The sequence below is a fragment of the Gymnogyps californianus genome, unplaced genomic scaffold (genome assembly GCF_018139145.2).
Source record: "Gymnogyps californianus isolate 813 unplaced genomic scaffold, ASM1813914v2 HiC_scaffold_32, whole genome shotgun sequence".
NCBI classification, from domain to species: domain Eukaryota; kingdom Metazoa; phylum Chordata; class Aves; order Accipitriformes; family Cathartidae; genus Gymnogyps; species Gymnogyps californianus.
This window is the reverse complement of record NW_026114202.1, coordinates 1,840,844-1,863,589: the sequence shown is the minus strand read 5'-3', so window position 1 is coordinate 1,863,589 and position 22,746 is coordinate 1,840,844. Positions and strand designations below refer to the sequence as shown.

The 22,746-nt window shown below is 50.8% G+C and overlaps 1 protein-coding gene across 2 annotated transcripts; it reads left to right on the top strand.

Annotated features, from left to right (window-relative positions):
- The first annotated feature begins 889 nt into the window (after positions 1 to 889).
- Positions 890 to 22,712, top strand: FAIM2 (Fas apoptotic inhibitory molecule 2). Of its 2 annotated transcripts, XM_050914174.1 has the most exons (14): positions 890 to 1,074; positions 4,304 to 4,542; positions 6,188 to 6,367; positions 9,430 to 9,533; positions 9,689 to 9,753; positions 10,501 to 10,554; positions 12,938 to 12,988; positions 13,543 to 13,582; positions 14,105 to 14,142; positions 15,333 to 15,420; positions 15,987 to 16,082; positions 17,952 to 18,005; positions 19,835 to 19,980; positions 22,174 to 22,712. In XM_050914174.1, exons 3-14 carry the CDS (start codon positions 6,298 to 6,300, stop codon positions 22,181 to 22,183), a joined length of 816 nt encoding a protein of 271 aa, XP_050770131.1. In that variant the 5' UTR covers positions 890 to 1,074; positions 4,304 to 4,542; positions 6,188 to 6,297; the 3' UTR covers positions 22,184 to 22,712. The 2 variants fall into 2 exon arrangements, with proteins under 2 accessions (XP_050770131.1, XP_050770130.1); XM_050914173.1 differs by lacking the exon at positions 22,174 to 22,712 and having other exon boundaries at positions 4,304 to 4,546; positions 19,835 to 20,020.
- The last annotated feature ends 34 nt before the right edge of the window (positions 22,713 to 22,746 follow it).

The following is a 22,746-nucleotide window of genomic DNA, read 5'->3' as shown; positions in this document are numbered from 1 at the left end:
CCATCTCTTCTCCCTGCTGATTGCCTGGGTCCTGGGCGTCAGGCTGCTGTGTCACCGCAAGGCCACGGGTCACTTGTTCTGTGGGCTCATAAGAATTTAAAAAATTTCTGTGCGCATCCCTGGATTGTATTATATAAAGTTCCTTCATAATAGTTTAAAGAAGAAACTGCACAGTGGCATGAAGGTGTCACTCCAAGTGTCACCCAAACCTGTTCTGTTCCCCCACTCCCAGTGAGGCAAGTTTGCATACTTGTGCAATTCCTTTCGTTTAACAGCATCAAATGCACATGATGGTGGTAAGAACACGTTCTTCTGGCAGCGATGAGTGAAATGCACTCCTGAGCAGCTGAACAATTTAATCCTGGGGAGTGCCTCATCTTTATATTTATCTATCTATTTGGTTGGTGTATGCGCGTGTGTTGTTGTTACTCTCTGACGTGGTTTGTGGGTCTCACTGATTTTGTTTCCGTTTATTTTTTAACCTCACCACTGGGACCTGTTCCCTGCAATTCACCGAAATAACACACCGCAGCTCTGGAGACGTTTAAAAAAAAGTAGGGCAAAGTTTCTCAAAGCACCCAAATCCTGGCACTGTCTTAGCCCCACAGCATGGGCAAACAACTGCAAGCAACCAAGAAGCTTACTCAGATAATGGTCCCCAGCTGACTTGCAGCTACTGCCCACCACTGAGCCCTCTCTAATTAAAATGCCCTTCTGAGGGCTTAAATTAATTTTCACCAACAGTTGGGGTGCCTGTGATCAGGTGTGACAGCTCAGCTGGGCACAGTTTGCAGGATTTTCTTCCAGGCAATAGAAAACCAATGGTATAAACAGGGTGATGGAGGGTTGGATTTCTTTTTTTTTTTTTTAGTTCAGGCACCAGTGTTGGCTGTCAAGGCCTGAGCTAGAGACTGATCCTTACTGCAGGAGCCAGTAACATCTCACTCCAAATAGTTCTGCCTTGTCCAGCTCCTTATATTGCATGTTAAGGGGACATCATCTCTGCTCTTCAAGAAGAGCTTGGGAAGGAAGGAGGGCTCTTTCAGCTGAAGGCCTCTGCACAAGAACAAGAAGGTATGAGCTGGCCAGGAAGGGAGATGTTGGCTCTTGGGAGCAGGTTTCCACCTCTTGTGGAGGTGAGGCTTTGGGGTGGCTCGCTTGGGGCTGATAGGCACTGGGGAGCTCCCTGCCTACCCTGTGCCTGGGATGCTGGCAGGATGGGAGACGAGGGTAGGGCTTTGCCCCTCAAGAGTAAGGGCATTTTTATTTCTTTTATCCTTCCAAACCCTTCTTCATGCATGCCCTGATGTTCACAGCCTGTTGATCTCCCATCTAGGGACAAAGCCTGGTGGCAGGATTTAGCATTAATAATCCATGGATAATTCAGCACCCTGAAAGCCTAGGGTAAATTCCTGGGTTTTTTAATGTTGGGGTTTTTTTTAAGTCCATGGCAGAGCATTCACTGCCAGCGGGGGCTTTTCCCTCTTGGGGATGGAGGAAAGCATATTTACAGAGGGCTCCTGGGTGTGCCATCATGTATGTTGATGCAGCAGATCCCATAATTATCCCATCAGGTTTTCTTTACCTTGTTTTTGATGGGATTGAGTGTTCAGAAAAGTTGCTTTAATCCCTGTGAAATCCCTTGTGGATTTGGCAGGGTGTGGTCTTGACAGAGATTTTTAATTTTTTTTTTTTTTTTTTTTGAGTATTAAAGGTATGTGTGTGCAGGCGAATGGCTGCCTCACGTGGCCTGATGCGGAGCCGGACCGGCGCTTGGTCAGGGAGCTGGATGGGGGAGGTTGAACAGTTGCTGTGATGCTCTGTGTGAGCATCACAATGTGGAATCTGGCTCTTGTATGGACTTATCCTCTTAATGTATCTGTAAGACTGGGAGAAGAGAAGATGTAGAGAAAATTACCTTCTTGGTAGGACTCCGGCACATTTAAGAGCTTCCAGCTCAAACAGAAAAGCAAGGAACCAGGCTTGGAGCAGCTTTTTTGGTAGAGAAGGATGATCCCTGCAAGGGCTGAAGGGCTCTGTTTTTCATTGCTATCAGCTGGGCAGAGTCATCCTTGTCTTCTCCATGGCAGAGATGAGACTCATTTCAAGCCTTGCAGCCCATGGGCTCTCCCAGCTAATTTTCCTGGCTGGGGAAAGACATGATGGTTTCTCAGAGCCCGCTGAAAACATTGCCTGTTGGTGTTGGATTTGTTTTGGGGCTGGGCAGCGACAGAAGACCGAGATACCCTCTGGGAGCTCAGGAGGTGGGAATGGGCCTTCCAGGCAACAGGGTGGTGGAGGGGTTTGGTTTCTCTTCCCTGCTGCTTTTTATTTAGATGGAGGCTGTTGTGGTAGGCAATGCCATCTGCTTTTCTTTACTGAGGGTTTTTCCTCTTCCAGACCCAGTATTTTAGCTGTTTGAAGCATCTTCAGCCTGAGATGGAGCATGTGGGGTCCTGCATTGTCCCACCAAGGAATCTGGCTTGGCCAGGGACTGCAGCTGGGATGAGTCCCTCTGGGGTTCGTTAAGAAAAGGGGTGTCTCCTTTCTCACCGCAATGCCACGCATCACCTGGAGTTTCTGTTCGCAAGCCCTTGACCCCTTGGCTCGTCCCACGCTTGAAGGGGGTCAACAAGCCAAGCGTGGTTTCCTTGTGCCCGGGCCGGAGCAGAGAGAACCCCACCTGCTAGGTTGAGTTTCTCTCCCTCACTTGGGACCTGCCCAGTTTTATGCCTCTGCTCAACCTCGAGGAGAATGAAAGCCCTTGAGGAGCGTGTGGTTAACAGGCACTTAATTGATTCTGAATAATCCTGACAGGTTTTTGCAGTCCTTGTGGTAATCACTTCTCTTTCCAATTGAATAGCTCGGGCTAGGTCTGTATGGATGCCAGCTGTACATTGCTTGGCTGCATTCTTTCATTTCCAGCTCATGCTTTCCTTTTAACCCTTCCATCGCCTGCTTCTTCGCAGAAGCTGTGAATAGGGATGGTCTTTTCAACCTCCTTTCCTTGCAGACAGCCTATTCTTCACCATCTCTAGGACTGTGTTTAAGGAGCCTAAAATGTGGCAGGGTCTCTGCTGTCATTACAGAGTAAACAGATAAACTAATTTATTTTTTGTACCTGTATTACAGACTTGGCAAACTAATTTGAGGTATGATGCATGCTTATGGCATGACAAGCAATAAATGACTTGAAGGGGCTGGGGAAGGACCGGAGGGAGGATGTGGAGAGCTGGGATGCAGGGGCACAGCTCCTAGCCTGAGTGTAGTCCCAGAACTGCCTGAAATTGTGCTTTCATTTTGTGGGAACATAGCGCAAGACTGCTCTGCTGACATCTGTCATTCCTCACAAGCCTGCCTCTCCATGTGTTTAGGTAGAGGGTGTGCTGTGTTTGTACTCTCTGTCTCTTCCTCTGTCCTGGACAAATTTTCTGCCCATGTGAAGCACTTCACTATGTAAAGGGACAATTTTTTTCCCCGCTCCTGCTGCCTGTGGCGTAAGAGGAGATGTCTCCATCTCCCTGCGCCCTTGAGACTGTAATCCCCCCCCCCCCCCCGCCCCAAATCCTGTCATGGGGGGCAAAACCTCATTCACTTTGTGCCCCTTCTCTTGGACATGCCCTGGGCTGGGAGCTGGACTCCCCATTTAGCCCCCTCCTTCATGGGCTTGAATTAATAATATTGCTTTGGTGATGGGGGTTGCATGGTGCTCATGGTCTGCTGGCTGCCCTGGGACACCTCCAAAACCTCCTTGTGCCCCCCGGGTGGGGCTGCATCGGTCCAGAGAGGACAACGCATGTGGGGCAAAGGAGCCTTATCCTCTCTATCCCCCTCGCCACGCAAAGCCTGGAAAGGGTCAGGAAGGGAGGCTGACCCTTTCTACACAGGCCGTGTGCGATTCCTCTCTCCCGCTCTCATGTTACAGAGCTTGGCTCAGGCCTTCCCCTCTGCCCCAGCGCAGCCTCCAGCCCCCAACGATAGCCTTCTTTGCTGTGCCCGGCTGCAGCATGGCCTGTGGAAGCTGCTGCTCGCTGGCCCGTGGTCGGCTCTGACACGCAGCGGCAGAGAGATGCTGCAGCAAAGCATCCTTCACATCTCCCTCCCCTTTGCAATCCCAGCCCCGAGTTCAGAATCTCTGGGGTGGCTGCTTCCCACCCCGTGGTGCGGGACCCTGCCGCTGCCTCCCCAGCGCTGCGTCCGTGCATCCTCCCCAGCGCTGCGTCCGTGCATCCTCCCCATCGCTGCTGATGGCCGCTCGCCTCTGTTTTAGCTGTTTCTTTCCCGGCTTCCCCCTGTGCCGCAGGCTGGGAATGGTACAGTCCTCCCTCCAGCACCCGTTGCTCCGTGGATGTTGCTAGAAGGCGAAGGCATCAGCGCAGGCTGCGGAGGCTGCAGCGGTTGCAGCCAGAGCCGAGACATCCTGGAAGAGGGGCTGGAAGGGACCCGGTGAGGAGGCTTGCACCCAGCTACGGCCCTCTCCCTCCTGCTGCCGCTCGCAGGGTCCGGCAGCGTCATTAGTGAGGAGCCATGACCCAGGGGAAGGTAGGTGGGAGGCCAGTGCTGGGATGATGAGTTGTCCTGCTTGCATAATTGTTGCGTGTTTAGAGGGGGGAAGTGGGTTGAAGGGAGGGGATGTAAAGAATAAAACAATTGCTGTGGAGGGGGGAGTTGGGTACCTGCGCACAGCCCAGTGCGCTGGCCCCTGCGATGGGGGCGTTTTCGGCAGAGGGAGGGGATGGAGGGCTGTGTCACTATGGGGTTGGGGGCTGTTTTTCCTCGTGCTGGATGTGCAGCTTGACCCTGCTGTTGGACCTGTGGCTGTTTGCTTCACCCATCCTGGATGTCGGGGAGCTCAATGGGGTGCTTTTGCTTTCCCATGCACACCCCTAGCAGTCAACACTTGGCACCTGCCCTGAGCACCTCCTTCCTGGTCCAGGGAGCTCTGGATTTTGGGGGTTCTCCGATGCTCTGAGACCGGGGCCGGGGGGGGGGGGTATGCATCCTCTGCCAGCACAGGGCACCATCGCCATGACAACGATGCTGGAGGCTGCCTGGAAGCAGGCAGCACTGTCCCTCTTGTATATCCTTGGGTATCTCTGGGGGTCTTGCGTGATATCGGCCACCCTATTCCCGAGGGCTATGTAACGAAGGACAGGGTGAGGACAGTCCCTATGAGCTGGCAGAGAAGGTGGCACAGTTATCCCGGTGCAGCTGGATCTGCTCGTGGTGCACATCCCAGCCTGGTACCCTGGCTTTATTTTCAAGGGCCTGTTACACCTTTAATTTAAGACCTTCTTACAGGGACTGTGCTGTCCGTTGCACTGCTAGTTAGTCTGTCTGCTTCATTTTGGACTTTCTGTGGTTCCAGCCCCACATCCCTGTGATCCATGGGGATGCTCTCCCTGACGCTGAGCTGGCACCCCCCCTTGGCAGCAAGGGCAGGATACCAGGCTGATAACTTGTCCCAGGATGACAAAGGTCTAGAAGGTTAAATGGGTAATGTTCCCAAGGAGAAGCAAGTTCTCAGGTGGCCTGAGCCTGGCTCTTTCCTGGGATTTCATAGTCTGAAGACATGGGATCCCAAGTCCCTTAGCTGCATCTTCAAATTATGGAAAGCAGCAAGGCTGAGCCTCTAGATGGGCAGAGAGGAACGAGCTAGAAGAAAAAGTTGGAGGGCCAAACCAGAGCACCTCCTGGGGGCTAGGAGAAACTCCCCAAAATGTGGGTATAGGTGGAAATGAAGGAGTTCAGGATTTTCTGCCCAGTAAACAGAAAGCTCTTTTTTTTAAGGGGAAATTTGGAAAGAAGTAGGCTGAAAAGCAGAGAATTATTTGGATGCTTTCCAGCGTTACATATGAGCCTGAGGCACCACGGAGGACCCTGGGCAAGGCTGTATCTCCCCTCAGACCTGGTTGCCTATAACTTTTCATCCCCTTTAACATGTCAGGTGTCTTCCCATCTCTTCCCTCAATCACATCAGAGGACGCTCCTTCCTGGGGGTGCAGGGATGGGTCCACTGCCAGCCCACAGGAGTTGCTGGGTGTCCTTCCAGTTCCTGATCCCTTCCTCCAACGGAGGGACCCCCAGACCTCTGTCCGTGCCCTGTCGGGTTCCCATTGCAGGACAGTTTCTGTGCTGTTTTTACAGTCTAATTTCTCTCTTCTCCCCCCGCCCCCTTTCTGTGCAGCTCTCTGTGAACAACAAACCCCCAACTCCGAGGGGCAAGGGGAGAAGAAGGACAATGCCACGGCTCCACCAGCTCCTCCGACCTATGAGGAGGCGACAGCGGGAGCAGGGATGAAGTCTGGTGCTTACCCTCCTCCCCCATCGGTCCCGCTCCACCCCAGCTGGGCTTATGTCGACCCCAGTAAGTCCTTCTGTGGCTGTACCCAGGGTGAGCCCCTTGCAGAGGGGGTAGAGGGGTGCAGAGATTTGCCCTACAGGCTTGTAGAGAAGAGGGGAAACAGGGATGTGGTGCCCAGTTTGGTCCATGGTAGAGCTCACCCTAGAGCTGTAGCTATAAGCCATATAAGTCTATATCTATATGTAAAAGCCATTTCACCCAACCACTAGACCACACTGCCTTCCAGAGGTGGGACTAAACTCCAGTGCTCTGTCCCTGCTATCCTTCCCAGTACCGGGATGGGAAAAATCCCCTCTCCTGCTTGCTGCACTGGGCAATGCCACCTCCCAGGGCTGGGGAGAGTCCTGGTGCAATGCTCCTGGCTCTGCAGGCAGCAGGCCCCCCCCAGCTCCTGCTTAACCCCAGCTTTCAAAGAAGCCGCTGAACTGGCAAAATCAGTGTCACGGCAGCAGTGATGTCTGGCTGCTATGAGCCGGTGTTCAGAGCCAGTGGAGGCTAAAACACGGCTGGGCTTGAAGACTGAATCATTCCAGCATCAGTCTGTGTGGCTGACTCCGTGACAAACAAACAGCTTTTCTTCCCTGGGTGCTGCGTGCAGCTTCTGCTTGGTCGTGACGAGCAGACAAAGGCTCAACTGTGCCCAACGCAGGGGAACGGCTGTGTAGCAGCGAGCTGGGATGGATGCAGGATGCAGTGGCCGGCAAGCAAGGCTGCTGGGGTGGCCAACTGCTTGGTCAGCACAGCTTGAACTGGAGAGAGCACTGGAGGGACTGGATTTAAGACTCCTGAGTCCTCCCTCTCTGCTCAATCCTCTTCCCCTGCTGTGCTTTGCTGACTGCCTGTTCCATCCAGCGGGGATGGTCGCAGCTGCAGGATGGAGATGTTTAGGGAAGGGGAAAGAGCAAGCTAAACCCCTCTGAGATGTGTGTGTCTGCACACTCCGATAGTTTCACAGAGCTTTCCCGTTCTTGTTTGCCTTCAGGGTTCAGAAACAGAGGGGATAAATAACCTCTCAGTTTGCTATAATAACCATCTGCGTCTTTCTACTGTCATGATGAATTAGGATCGGTAAAGCCCAAATGGGTTAGGATGTTGGTATTTTGGGTATCCCGGAGGACCTGCTTAGGTGATGTGTCATCTCTTGTCCCCTCCCTGACAAGCCTGGCAGGATTTCCTCTCTGCAGCTGTGTCCTGTGCCCTGCTCGTGTTTTCCTCTGACTTCATGTCCTTCTCCCCTTTCCCTGCCCTCAGCCATGCTGTGAGCTGTGGCTCCTGTACCAAGGTCGGGGGGGGACACATGCCATAGGGCTGTGTCTAACAGCTTATATGAGACTGGAAGTAGCTGGAGAGAAGTGGCATGTGTTTTGGGTTGCTTTCTTTAATAATGAGCTTGGGACACACTGTCTTGCTGCCTCAGATGTGGCCATGGGTGGGAGGTGATGGGTGCTGGGGACACTAGCCAGGGAGGAGGAAACCCTCATTCCTCTGAGGCATTTAGGTGCCTAATTTGGTGTTTAGATACCTTGATTGCCTTGACACAGGAGCTATTGAAGTGTTCTGGGGATATGGGCCTCAGGTGCTCTCGGCCCCGCGTGGGCGATGACAGATCTTGCAAAAACACAGAGAGGACGCACTGCAGGAGTTTCATCTCCACTGGGGCGTAGAAGAAAGCACAAGAGATTTATTAGGCACAAGAAGAGCACAAGGGATTTATTTCCTGCCAGGGGCATCTTTAGGATGAGGCTTCTGCAATAAGAGCAAGTAACCTTTGACCAGTAAAACAGAAGAAATCCAGGAGCAGGGCCTTGAGTTTGGCTTTTCTGGTGTCTGCAGCCTGTCCTCTGAGTTTGAGAGGGTCTTTCCTCTGTCTGCCTGAAGGATCTGAGTATCACTGAGCTAAAAAGCTTTGAGAAGGAGGGGAGGCATCTGTCAAACAAGCAGGGACATGAATGTATAGCTCGTGTAATTGTATAAGCCTTCATTCTATAGGAAACCCAGGCGGGCAGACTTAGTAACACGGAAGGGGATATTTGCAAGAGAAGCCAATAGCACAGGGGAATGATGTGCTAAGACAACTGAGGTTTCAGTATTTATTTTATTTCTTCTTGAGCATCAGGTTCAGGAGACGGAGAAGGCTGATTCTTGTATCTAATTTGTGCAGTTGATCTTAGCAGGGAGAAGCTGCTGCTTTTGGTTTCTCCTTGCAGCCCCCTGCCCTGCAATATCCTCGCTGCTACCTTCATCCCTGGCTGTTGGCACCGTCAGCTCCCCGGCAGGCAGAGGTTTTCCGATGTTTCCCTCCACCTCCCTTCAGGCTGCAGAGCAAACTGATGCTTTATGGTCCAGCCTTCCTCCTTGCCCATCTGCAGGGAAACTCCAGCAACAAGAGCTTGTATTACAGAGCCTTCAGCAAAGCAGAGCTGGGTTGTGTGGTGCGATGATTTTTGGGGAAGGTACTCCCAGCAGTAGCATTGGAGTTGTTTCCCCCTTGTTCAGGCTTGCTGCTAAACTGTTCTCTGACTCCGTGCATGGAAATCGGATTCAGGGATGGACCTTGGAGAAAAGCTGGCTGTAATGAGCTTCTCTCAGAGGCGAGGGCACACCATTGACATAAGACATGATGCAGATACAGTCTAAGCTCAGGCAATTACAGAGCAGCGAGGGAATCCTCCTGCACCAGAGCTCCTGAAGGGAATGACTGAGGTGCTGAGTCACGGCTACTCTGGGGGATGCTTTAATATTCAGTGAAAGGTGAGCAAGGGTATGATACGAGCCCTCTAACTGCCATTAAAAATACGGTGTTACCACTGACAGGAATTAACCCAGCGTCCTTGTGCTGGAGTTTGCAGAAGTGGTTTACCCGCTTCTGTTCTTGGAGATGGTCCTAATAAGATGCAGGAGTGGGAAGGGAGCAGAGTGCATCCCAGCAAGCCTCTGTTTTGCAGTGCAACAAGGAAACCTTGAAATTTGGGCCTCCTGAGCTGTAGTCAATCACTGGGGTCAGATTATTGCAGCTGGGGAGGGAACTGGGTGACAGGAGCTGATCTGTCTGGCTTCTGCTTCAGGCACGAGCCCGAGCTACGGCAGTGGTGGGTACCCAGGGGACACGGAGATGCTCACAACCTTCAGCTGGGATGACAGGAATGTGCGCAGAGTGTTCATCAGGAAGGTAAGGGGCAAGTCTCTCCAGGCTCAGCCTTCCCCTGTGAAGGCAGGAAAGCAGCTCTGAGCCAGGGACCTGGCTCCAAAGGCTTTGCTGGCTTCCCCGGGCTGGGTGGGAAGCAGAGAGTCTGCGGGTCGCCCATGGGCTGCCTCTCGTTGCAGGTTTATGCCATCCTGATGGTCCAGCTCTTGGTCACTGTTGTTATTGTGGCTTTCTTCACCTTCTGGTAGGTCTCTTGTGTAACAGTAATGTTTGCTTTGTCCTGTGTATGACCTGCTCCTCAATTACCTGTTACTTGGGGGTGTTGTCTGTTATGTAGATACCTGAATTTTTTGCCTAGAAACAAAAACTGAGAGAATCCTGAGAGGTCCTTCAGCACTTCTGCTACCTTTCCCGCATGTCCTCTGGATGGTGCATCGTCCGTTCTGGGTGCTATCCCCAGCCAAGAGGCCTGGGCTTCTTGCTCTTGAGTATTAACTGCTGTATTTTTCCCTTTGGGAGTTATCAAGGCCATCAGATCCCAGCCTACCTCGGCTTCAGGGACTGGGTTACCTCCCCTTGCAGAAGCAGATACCCCACACTCGAGCAGCGGCTGTCTCTAGCTCGGATGACTGAGCGTTTTGGGCATGTGTGGCTCACGTTGCCTCCAGAATAAATAATGAATCACTGTCAGCCTGAGGATTTCAGCTCTTTAATCACTTCTTGGAGAAGGCAGCGGCTGTTCCCCGAGCAAGCCCGACTGTAAATGATAAGAGCAGGGCTGTCTTTCTGACTTAACGGGTTGAATTTCTTTCCAGTTGGCCAGTCTGCTGGGTAGATTCAGCTGTGTTTTGTTTTGTTTTGGTTTTTTTTTCCCACATACCCCGTGCCTGCATCACCCTGTGCGTGCTCCCAGGTTTAATTTAGCAGCAACCTGTGAAGTGACTGGCTTTTTTATGCTTTCTGCTCAGCATCCCTTTTCTCTGCCTTGCAGCGAGCCGGTCAAGGGGTACATTCAGACGCACTCTGCCTGGTATTGGGCTTCCTAGTGAGTATCTCTGTCTTCTCCTATGGCTGTGTATGTTCCAAACAGCTCTGGATGTGGCTGTGGTGATGTGGAGACACTTTCCAAACACTTTTGTATCTTGCATGTGAAGAATTACTCCAATATGTGTGCAGGGGGAGCTGGGGAAATTCATGGGTAACTCTGAGGTGAGAAGAGAGAAAATCTCACCTAAATGAGTATGAGACATGAGAGATGCTGGACACCTCAAAATACTTCCAAAAAGAGGGCTCTACAAACCAGAGTCAAAGTAAATACATGAGTATCGCTTGCAGAGCAAACCAGGTAAAACTGGGAGCTTCCAGGAAAACAGTGCAGAAACCCCGATGTGAGACCTGAAAGGGTGCCTAGGGTACCTTAGATGCTTAATTTTGGGATTCTCCCTTCAAAAGCAAGGAGGTTGCCTGGGTTTACATTGCATGCCTTGATATGCAACAGATGTGAAGAAGGGTGCAGGGCGAAGGGGAGGGGGGTGCATTTGGAGGTACTAGGATGTTTGTGGCCATGTCTGAGTGGGGCTGTCATGCCTGGGTCTTCATCACTGAGCCGCTCTTGGTGCCCGGAACTTGGGATGCCATTCATTAGTCAAGCCTGGTCCAAAAGGTCAGCTCGGAGGTAGCGTGAAGGCTGTGCTTCCACGTGTTAATATATTTGCGGTTGCGCTGGTTTCCTGGATGCCGCTTGTGTTTGTGCTGCTAATTAAGCAGACAGAGTGTGCGATGCAATTGTCTGTGAACAAGGCGCTCTGAACTTGGCTTCAATTAGTTCACACCCAAATCGTGAAATGTGTCCAGGCCCGGAGATGAGACACCAGCTTATATAACTTGGAAAAAAAGGCCCAAAATAGCAGTAATAGAAGGGAACTGGCATCAGCATGCCTCTTTGACCTTAAGGGGAAACAATGTGCTCCTCTTTGGCCAGTTGGTAGATTGGAGAAGCAGCGTTGCCTTGTAGGGAGACAAGACCAAGCTCTGCTCAGGTCTATGCTTTGACCTTTGGGTTCATCTCTTGCAGCTTAGTGGCCAGTTAGCATTTCTTCCCATCTTTCAGTAGGAGCAAACATGTCTTGGGCCAGCTGGGGGTAGGCTCTGTACTTGAGGGACTGAAACTTTGTCTGTCCCTTCACCTCCCAGCGAGCCAACCCTTCCCTCCATCCCAGTGTCTCCAATTGCTTGTCCTGATCTGGGTCTGGATCTCCTTTGTACCCAGAGACCCCAACTCTATATACATCTCTAAAATAAAAGTGGGTGCCCTAGGGTGTTTTCCTACTGCTGGGGTGATGGCTCAGAGGGAATAAAGCAAGAGCAGATGTGCAACAAGGGACGCAAAGGCAATGGACAACTGCAATGGCTCTCTTTGCTCCCCACATGCTTTCTTTCCATCTATTCAGCCGTGTCCACTCCAGCTTTCCTGGTTTCCCTGTGGGAGAGCAATGCTCAGGTTTATCTCTGGTGCATTTATCATGGCCCGTGGGTTTTGCAGTCATGTTCATTTATTAGACCTAAGGTGACTGGCTATCATGCAGCCATCGGCATGCTTGGAAGCTGCTTTCCCCCCCAGGCGCTGGGTGAAAGCAGGTTCCCACTGTGCCATAACCCATCAGCACTGTGGAAAAACACCCGGACTGCGTGACGTCCAGAGCAGAGGGAGACCATCCCTCAGCTGTTGGATTTTTTTGCTTTGCTGAAGGGTCAAGTCATGTGAGATAAATAACTCTCCTGTGACCTGGGGATGGCTTGTGCAACAGCATATTAGGCTTGGGTCTGCGAGCTTCACTGACCTTAGGGGATCCTTCTGCTGTTGAACTCTTCCTCAAGCGCTGGTGCAGTAACATGGGACCAGTTTCCTCCTCAGACACAGACCTTCCATCTGGCCTTAGGCAAGTCGCTTTTACCAGCCCTGTGAATCTTGGTTTAAGTGCTGCTGAAATCCCAGCACGATGCCTTGATCCCTGCAAGCCAGGAAGTGCATGGAAATGAGGGGCAAAGTCTGGCCACCTCCATATGAGCGATTCATGCACTGACGAGGTGTCAAAACCAAACACGTTTGGGTGCTCCATCTATCCTGGACCCAAATGCTACCCTTGCTCTGCTCTAAAACCATCCTTCAGGATTTTCAGGGATGTTTGTGCTGTCTCACCTTGGGGACTGGCTCACGCAAAGTAGGCAGCTGTGGGAAGAAAATGTCTGGCTTCAGCGAGAGGTAGTAACTGCCTTGCTTCCTACCCAGCCTCAACTTCTGGCACGGTGCTTGCATTTTAAACAGTGCAGCAGAGCACTGAAACGTGTCAGCCAGAGACTTCTCTCCTGCATCAACACACAATGCTCGGGTTTTCCTCCCTAAAGTGCTCTTTTTCTCTTCTTTGCAGTGCTGTTTTCTTTGTGACCTACTTGATTCTTGCTTGCTGCTCTGGACCCAGGTAAAATATTTTCTTTTTGGATTTGAAACAGCCCTGCGAAATGAAGGATGAATGTTTTCCTCTTGTTTCAAGCATGACCAACAATGTTGTGGAGATGGGATGGGGTCATGCTGACACAGTGATGTAGGGACTGAGGTGGCAGCTGTATTTTCAGGCCTGATTCAGTTGTGGGTTGCTGCAATACAGCATTAAAAGCTGAAGTCAAATTGCAACTGGAAAGGAAGCTACGTGGCAGCAAAAAATTGCATTGCTGTGTAGCTCCAAATTCTCATTATTAAATACTGCAGAGGATGGTCGTCTTTGCTCTCAGTGGAGCAGGGCACGGCTGGCTGCTCTGCTGGAATATCATGGGGACGTTTGCCCTCTTGGTCTAGGAGCACCCCAAATGCACTTTCATTCCCAATAAGATCCCTGTCCTTTTGCACCAGCCCTGCCATTTGCTGCACAGGCCATTAATTATATGGCACATCTTATGCAACCTGTTGTGCAGCGCTGCTAACTACCTCTGGCCTCTGCATCGCAGGGCTGACCAGTCCCTGTTTCTTCACTTGCAGGAGGTATTTCCCATGGAATCTGATCCTGCTGAGCATCTTTGTGAGTAGCACATCTGGACAGCGTCTGCCCTGCACCTGCAGCCAGTGTGGGTTTCATAATGGCTCCAAGCAGGAGAGACGTCTGGTCTGGATTCCTGCAGAAAGCAGGAATTTCATCCTCTAATTGCCCTGCACTTGGGCTGAGGAGCTGTAATTGAACTAGAATGTGATAAGCAGGGAAGAAGGGAGCCTCTGTTTGTTTGTTTGTTTTTAAAAAAAAAAAAAAGCGCCTGTGGAGGCTGGTTGGTGGTGGGAGCTGAAGTAGGGTGCTGGAGTCCTGTGCAAGAGGGGTAGAGGGATGGAGAAGGTGGGACTGCTCTCAGGGTAGTGGCCTGCCCTCATTTTAACCTGCCCTGTGGATATTAATCACTGGAGGATTAGAAACTATGCAAAAATTGCTTCTCTTGAGCACCTGGTTAAGAGGTTTCACTGCCCTTATCACTGTAATTGAAATGCTTTATCTGTTGCGTGTCTCTCCCTGGGACATGAATGCAGAAGTAATGTGGTTCTCTTTCCCTCCCAGACACTCTCTATGGCTTATCTCACTGGGATGCTCTCCAGGTAGGTTGAGCATGTGGTCTCTGGATGTCTTCTGGTCCTATGTCCTGTCTCTTCCTGCAAAAAAACTTCCCTACTTCTGAAACGTATGGGCCACCTGACCTCTCTGGAGCTGTTCCAGTAGCCTCACAAAGCCTGACCTTCCCTTTTGAAAACACTTTTTAAAGAAGCTCTCCAAGACTATGGTGGCATCCCCTTCTCTGCCAGAGTTGAGGCAGCACAGGGTAGTTCCTGGCTATGCTAAATCCTATAGGAGAGCATTAGAGAGCCAGGGACAAGGCAGTGCCTGCATGGATGGGCTATAGGGGACTACCATACGCTGTGATCTCGCCTTTTCCACTAAGCAGCAATCTAGCAAATGGGGCTGGAGTGAGACGAGGAGTTTTTTCCAGCAGTTTCAGGGTTTTTTGTAGTCTATAGCTTGCTCCCTTTTGCTTGTGTTTTTACTGTTACAATCTGCTCACAAGATCAGCCCTGGTTCACGTGGGTTCCTGGTGATGAGGCAGATGAGCCAGTGGGTGTTGATGGATGCGTGCTGGGGACAAAGAAAGTAGCGGCTTCAGCAACTCGGGGAAAATACCAGTGATATCGCTCTCCAATCAAACCGAAGGGGAGAGTGAGGCTTTTCTTAGGGCTGAGCCTGATGCTGTAACCAAAATCAGTAGTCAGACATACAAAAAAAATTATAACCTAAGCCTGCAGTCTCTCTACCTGTTCAAATCCCTCCTTCCCTGCAGTTTTCCAAGACCCAAACCCCTGTTACGAGCACATCAGTAGTGTAACAGTGGCTGCAGCTTTCTGATTTCTCATTGTGCTGAAATGACATTTGTCATTCTATTTTTATTACCTCCCTGTTTGAATCCTCCCCCTTCTCCATCTGTCCATGGACAGATAGATTTTTATAGTAAGTCCCCATCTTAGCGGCTCATGAGTTCCCAGGAGGCATAGATGTGCCCTCCTGCTTACCCTCTTCTATTTAAAGCAGGAGGAAAACCCATCTAGTCTTTTTTTAGTGTTTTCTATCCTTCCCTTTTTACATTAAGGGGGAACATGGATAATTTCAGTGCTGTTTGTGCCCCTAGGACTCATGCTTTCCTTGTACACCTCTGCTAAGCTTCTGCCTGTCTTAATCCCTCCTTCTACCTGTCCCTGTGGGAAACACTGAAAAGTGGCTTTTGCTGTTAATTTTGCAGTTACTACAATACCAAGTCGGTCCTTCTGTGTCTGGGGATCACAGCCCTGGTGTGCCTGTCTGTCACGATCTTCAGCTTCCAGACCAAGGTGAGTTTGTGCTGATCAGTCCCTCTGGGAGAGGCATCTCCCAGGGGTAAGACACAGGGTCAGGCAGTGCTGGGGGTGAGATGTGAAGGGACAGGTCTGTAGGGCTCTGGATACAGGAGCAACCTGAGGGATGCTGCGATGTAAAGTGAAGGTTACATGAAGATTAGGACAGATGCTGGGGTGAGGGATGTGTCAGGGGTATGGATGGGGCTGGAAGATGCTAATGTATGGGGGTAAGCTGGGTTTTATTGAGGATTAGGCTGTGGGGTACAGAAGGGCACTGGCACAAACATGTATGATGGGCTTTTGGGCTTCAGGTATGTGATGGGTACTGAGTTCTTGCCTGTGACAATAAAGGGGATATGGTAAGCGTTTGGGTCTGTGTGCCACACAGATGGGTGGTGGGCTATAGGTCCTGAGATGCAGATGAAGCAATTGCCATGGGACAGCAAGATGGGTGTGCTGCTGGAGAGTCCCTCCCTGTGGACATGGGGAGGTTTGGCTCCCCTCGCTGCCTCCTGTTTCAGCACTCTGCCCTTGTAACGTGATGTTCTTTACCTCTGCAGTTTGACTTCACCTCCTACCAAGGCGTCCTCTTCGTGATGCTCATGGTGCTCTTCTTTGGTGGCATCATCCTGGCTGTGATACTGCCCTATCAATATGTGAGTAACGACCCGTGCCTCTCCTTCCTCACCCAGTGCCACCAGTCCTGGTGCAAGGCTGGGAGCTGATCAGCCTAAAGCGGGCAAACTCCAGGGCTTGGCTTGAGAGGGGTGTCCCAGCCCGCCCTCCAAAAATGTGCGGAAATGCCAACAGAAAGAAAAGGCAAGACCAGGTGGCTGTTGCCTGGTTGTTGTACAATCAGATATCAGGTTGTAGGACAGCACTGGCCTGGGGCTTGAGGAAGTTTGCTTCTGTTCCTGGAGCTGCATAGTGACTCCATGGCAGGTCACATCACCTGCTTGTGCCTCAGTTTCCCCTGCAGTAAAACCAGGGTAATGAGCACATTAAAGCACTGGCCTGCCCCATGGCTCTTGTCCCACATGCAGGGCAGGACTTGGACTCTGGACAAGTGCAGTGGGGTGCCTGTCGGGCCAGAGCTGGCTGTATTCACACTAACACCAGGCACCGTCCTGCAGTGTTTAAATCTTGAGGCTCAAATTTCTCAGAAATAAGCACCTCTGGAGGGTGATTCAGACCCCAGGGACAAGTCCTGACGAAGAGTGACCACCTTATCGCTCCTCCAACTGCTGCCAGCCCCTCTTGCATGGGTCCAGCCCCTGCCTTTGGCCTCGGTGGTCAGAGCTGGTGTTGGCTGTGCCCAGCTGAAATCTTGGAGTGGCTTATGACCACACCTGATAAGAGGGTTTGGCATGGCAGTATGGAGTGTCTGGTCTCCATCCAAGGATGTCATTAGGGGAGTCATCATTCAGGCAAGAGCCTGACAGACCCTGGAAGATGCTGATGAAAGAGAGAAGGTGTGTGGGACTGCAGCCACCATTAATCACCCTGAATACTTGCTTGCACTGAAGACAGAGGCACCCAGCTTTGATCACAGCAGCCTTTAAGTGACCTCCAAACCCTTCACATCTCACCTGGCTTCTCTGGGGACCTGAGTCATACTTTAAGGGCCAGACCTGCAGGAGGCACTCCCACTAGCACTAGCCCTGGAGTTGGCTTGATGATGGACAAATACACAGGCTGGTGTTTCCAAAACCAGGAGCTTGGATTTTGGTTGTCTTGGCTTAAGATCCACCTCTTCCTTGTGCAAACGTGAGGGTAAACCAGCTTGCAGTGCCAAGCCACTGCCATTAAACTGCTGAGACAACTACTCTTTATCTTGCAGCTTGTCAAGATAAGCATAGCTTGAGGCAGCCTTGTAATGAGCTTGTCTATCTGGGGAGGCAGGCTGTGATCTCTGGGTTGAATCAAACATCTGTCTGTGTGGGTACCTTCTCCTGGAATACAGGCAACTTCTCCATTAGCACTGTGTGCTACTGTGCTACAGTAAGCAGGGGCTGAGGTTTGGTCTTAATTCCAGTGAATTTCCTGCTGTGACTCACAGATGAACACATTTAAGTTACGCTTGTTAATTAAAGCTGGGTCTGGCTCTTGGAAGCATTTGGTGTTTCTTCCAGTGGGATCAGCCTTGTCTGGGTAAATAAACAGATTCTAGGGCTGCTGCAAAATGTGTTTCTGTCAGGATAGTGCTAAGACATTTCCACAGAGACAGCAGCTGTGGCAAAGTAGGCTATTTGGAAACACGGGTACCTGATCTAGAAGCTTATGAGCCAAATGGATACAAAGGCCACAGGGAGAGGGGAAACTGAGGCACAGCAACCTGTTCTTTGCCATGAAAAGGTCCACAACAGAAACTGTGTTGGAGCTGGAAGTGGTGCAAGTCTATCCTTGGCTATTAGAGCACCTTCCCGAACTTGTATCCTCCACCTGAGAGCTAAGCCCTCTTCTGTGTCAAGTCCTAATTAACCAGTTTTCTCCCAGGCACTGACTGATCCATTTGTTTCCTTTAGGTCCCTTGGCTCCACGCGATCTATGCTCTGCTTGGTGCCATTATCTTTACTATGGTAAGTGGGTGCTGGTCATGGGGCCTGGGAATGTGCTGGCAGGAAAAATAAGCGAATAAGCAAGGAGTAAATGCTTTTTAGCCTTGAAGGGTGCTTTGGGAAGGGAGAAGAGTGAGTCGCAGGATTGCAGAGCGCTCCACATCCTCAAATGGCTCATGAATAGCAATTATTGCAGTGACCTCAGCCTTGTCCTGAGAAGGTGTTGGTGTACGTGACAGTGCTGGTGCAGAGCATGGTGTGATCGGCAAACCCATGCCGTATGCGCAATACTAGGTGTGAACAGCAGAAAGAATTGTAAGGACAGGGCAAAAAGGCATCTCTGGAGTGGGAAAAGCAGAGACTAAGCTTTGGCACAGCAGTGGGAGCTGGACTGCAGGGCTCAAAGGGAGCCTGGGGATGAAATGAGGCTGCAGAAGTGAGCAAAGTCAAGTCGAGGCCGGTTGAGTGTGAGTGAGCCAAGGATTGGGTATGAGTTTGACTAACAGAAACAGAGGTACAGAAAGACAGTGGGAGGCCATGGTTTGGGATTAAGGGGCATTAGGAAGGTTCATTGCAGGCAGGCAAAGCCCTGAAGCTGGGCAGCTCATCCAAGGAAAGCTGAAAAGGCTTGATTCGTTCCTTTGACTGCTCCCCGGCGGTCCCTCCTGCAAGCCTCTTCCCAGAGCAAGTCCCAGCAGTGCCGTGCTTGCCATTCAGGTGTGGGAGTTGTCTGGGAAGATGCTTGGTGTTACCTCGAGGTGGGGGTCAGAAGGAGGGCTGCCTTGGGGTTCAAGGCGGTGCCCATTGGGCATGTTGTGAATAAGAACAGTTGAGCAATTTCGTTTATTACCTATAAAAGTCATTTCAAGTGAGCTCGGATATTTCTTCTGTGATTCATGATTAAAGACTGTTCTGTAAAATACAAGTAGGCTAAACATCTTATAATTACCCCATAAACTTCAGTCAGCACCTCAGCTCAGCCTGACAACGTCTGGGGAGATCAGTTGCTGCGGAGGGCAGAGGTGCCAGTGACCCCAGGCGATGGCAAAGATGCCCTGCCAGCCCTGAAGAGTTCCATGCCAAGGTGTCTCTCACGGGCTAGGTTAACAGAGGGAGTAAAGATGAGATGGGAGAAGATATTGGGCTTGAAGTCATACAACAAGGTGCGGGTTTTCTTGCAGCTGGGCCACCAGCCTGTCTTGTAGCCCATGTTTGTTCCTGTGAGTGCTGTGTTCCTGCAGGCAGGCTGCGCAGTGGATTCCCACTGTGATCGCTTCACTGGTAAAATCTGCCCTGCACTCAGTTGTGCTTGTACCTCAGAAAGGCATTAGCTCCCCTCTGGGTCTGGCTACCTTTGCTGGCGGCTCTGCAGACCTTGGTGCTGACCAGGGTCCGGGGTTTATTGCTCTGGTGCTGCTGCTGCCGCAATGTCACGTTGGGTCCAGGTCACCGTGTTACCTGGCAGGTGTTTCTGAACTGGGGGAAGTCTGGGGATAACAAGTCGTAGGGACTGGCTGAGGAGGAACAGGGAGAGCTGATCCTGGGATGCATTTGGGATGGATGAAGCAAAGGGGAACCTTGGGAAAAAGCATGAAGGAAGCAGGCCTGGAGTAATAGTTAGGCTGAGGGTTTGACTATCAAGAGTGAAATGAAGGAAGGGGAAAGTTGCAGCTTGTTCAGCGCGTTGTTCTGAGCGTTTAAATTGCAGTTACAGCCCATAAAAAGGGGCTGTATTTTTGTTCAGGGTACAGTGAAGCAATTGGGAGAACTCCTGTCATTAGAGTACTTCTTGCCTCTCTGTACCAAATCTCCATGTGACTGTCACTGGGTTTCCTCCTCTTTCCTCACAGTTCCTGGCATTTGATACCCAGATGCTGATAGGGAATCGTCGGTACTCGCTGAACCCAGAGGAATACATCTTTGGAGCCCTCAATATCTATCTGGACATCATCTACATCTTCTCCTTCTTCCTCCAGTTCTTTGGCTCCAGCCAGGAGTGAGTGCAGCAAGGCAGTATCTTCTCTTTGCTGGCAAGATGCAAGTGTTTTAAAAAAAAAAAAAAAAAAATTAAGAAGAAAAGAGGGTTAAAAAAAACCAAACAAAACCAAACCCACCCTTTCTGGCCCACTAGCAGGCTCCATTCAATCAGCTGAGCAAAGCCCCTGGGTTCCTTATGCAGCTTGTATATATGCTGTTAGGCCTTTGTGACCCAGAAAGCAAAGCAGGGCTTAAGTGTTATGTCTCTTCTGCTCCCTCCAACTCCTACTGAGATCAAACCAGACCAGAGACTGGGAGGCATGAGATCAAGATCTTCTTTTCCCCAGAGGCTGTCAGAGTTGCCTGAGTCCTGCACATCATGGGATGTTGAAGTGCTGAGAACAGCTCTGCAAAGGGAAAATAACATTAAGGGGAGGAGAGTAGGGAATTTTGCAAGGATCCTGGCAGGAAAACTAGCCGAACAAAGGGAAAAGGCTAGGAAAATCCTTGCATCCCCCTGTTTCTCTCCTGCATTCATTTGGAGCCTTGTGGCCTCTGCAGAGATATAATCCTGATAGTGCCTGCTTTTAGAAGTGCAGAGCATGGGATCATGTTGTCTGGATGTGCCAGCGATCAGTCCTCCAGGCACAAGGGAACCTGTTGTTCAGGACGTGCAGCCTCTTTGAGGACATCCCTAATGCCCCTGCAGGAAGAATTCCTCTGTAGCTTTTGAATCTGGCCGTGGGGCTGAGCATGTACTTTCTTTCCTTCCCAGAGTGAGATAGCAGGACCATCGGCTGTGGGCTCACCACCCTGCCCAAGGGGACATGTATGTCAGCTCTCTCTGAAGTGCGGCTCTTCACTTGGGAGGGCTGTGATCCCATGTAAGGATTATTGGCAGAGAATGGCAGAGAAAAAATGAAAGAGGCTGAGTTTCAGAGCCTGTGCAAAGCCAGGCACCTCCTGATGTGGGAAACAGGTGGCTGAGATCCTGTGACCCATCATAAGGATCTGATGCCTTCACAAAATTGTCTTGGTTGCTCGAGATTAGTGGTCCTAAGTGGTTACTACCCAGAGACTGAGGCAAGGGTGAATGCCTGTTGCTCAAAATGGGCACTGCTTTGTAGCAAACGCCAATGTCTCCTCTTGCTTTGCCCATTCTCCAGTTTTGCTCTCCCAAACAGGGATGTCAGTGAGGGCACTGGATGCCTCTGAGTGCTCAGGTAACTTTCCATCTTCCCCTTGCTCACATTCCCCTGTTTAGGGATTAGCTGGCTAATTTCTAACTGTAAAGCTCCAGGTGGAGATAAGAGGCCTTTTGCTGTTATTTAAAAAGTGATCCTTCCTGCTGATAGAAACCCGTATCTTCAATCTCTCTGGGAATGCCAGTGCAAGTGCGTCACTGAGCTGCCTCTAGCAATCCCTGCGTGTTAGAGAGAGGCTATGCCAAAATGCTCCGTTCTGCACATTCCTCCTCTGCTGCTGCCCTGGCTTTTACCCTTCACCCGTTGTATCCTCCTGCCACACGTGTTCAATGCCCTGAGCTGGGCAGAGGAAATCTACCGTGCAGAGAGTAAAAATGCTTCAGCCCCTCTGTAGCTGCACTGATCTTGTCCATAATCACACAGGAGCACAACTGATGCCTTCCACCTTACCTTCCTCCCCAACACCCCCCAAACAAACAAACAAACAAAAAAAAACCCCAAAGCCAAAATCTCTTTAGGGATAAAGGAGACTAGGTGATGACAGCATTAAGTTCATAACCCACTGATTTCTGCAGTACATTGCAGAGAAGAAACAAGGGTGTTGAATTGCTGAGCAGGCAGAATTGGGAGAGGGGATGGCATGGGAAGCACCCTAAAAGTTTATGAAATAGGAGTTTAAAGAGGGAATTTTCTGGCTCAGACCCATGCAGGCACTTCTGAAATATCTTAGCAGGCTGGCTGTGCAGCCTTTTTTTGCTCACAACAAAAGGCCTTGTAGGTATTTCTGCTTTCTAGCTTTTGAGGAGAGAGTATGGAGTTATGTGATGAGTTCTGACTTTGAAATAGTCCTAACACTCCTCCTCTGGAGGACAATCTTAGACCAGAGATCTGCAGCCCTCCTTTCTGCACCGGGACTCCTCCAAACTGGCCCTGCGTACACTGGGACCCTGGGGAGGAGAACACAGATCTGCAGCCCACTCTGGATCTCTTGCTCTTTTTCCTTCTAGTGTGGTGTAACTTTGCTGCTGCCTGAGCTGCTGCTGTGTCCCCGCTTTCTGCTCCTGCGTGGGAAAAGCTTGCATGGCACCTGCTCCATCTCCAGGCCACTTGAGTGGGGACGGCTTGCTGCCCTCCCATGCCCCTCCACAGGGCTCCCTTCTTGCATGTGTCCTGCTCCCTCTTCTGCGCTGACACCATGGCTTGCAGTCTATCCAAGCCAGACCTACCAAAAGCACTTGGACTGAAGCAGTGAGTAACATGTACATGCTCAGAGAGGTGGAAGTCCTCATGAGGCTGAGTAACACAGGATTAGGGGTGGGATATAGCTATAGGCATGTTCCTCCTGGGTTCCCTGACCATCTGCGCAGGGGAGGTGCAGGGCTGCTTCTCTTCCTCTGTGTGGATGTCCTTTATCTGAGGTCTGCATCATCCGGACCCTGACTCTGTATCCCCCTGCTCCTTTTGTCCGGCCATTCGTATAATTTCATTGTAAATAGGATTTTGTATTTTCTCTGAACATTGCTAATAAATTGTTGCAAAACTGTTATTGCTGTTGTGAGGTCTCCTTGCAGAAGTAGAGC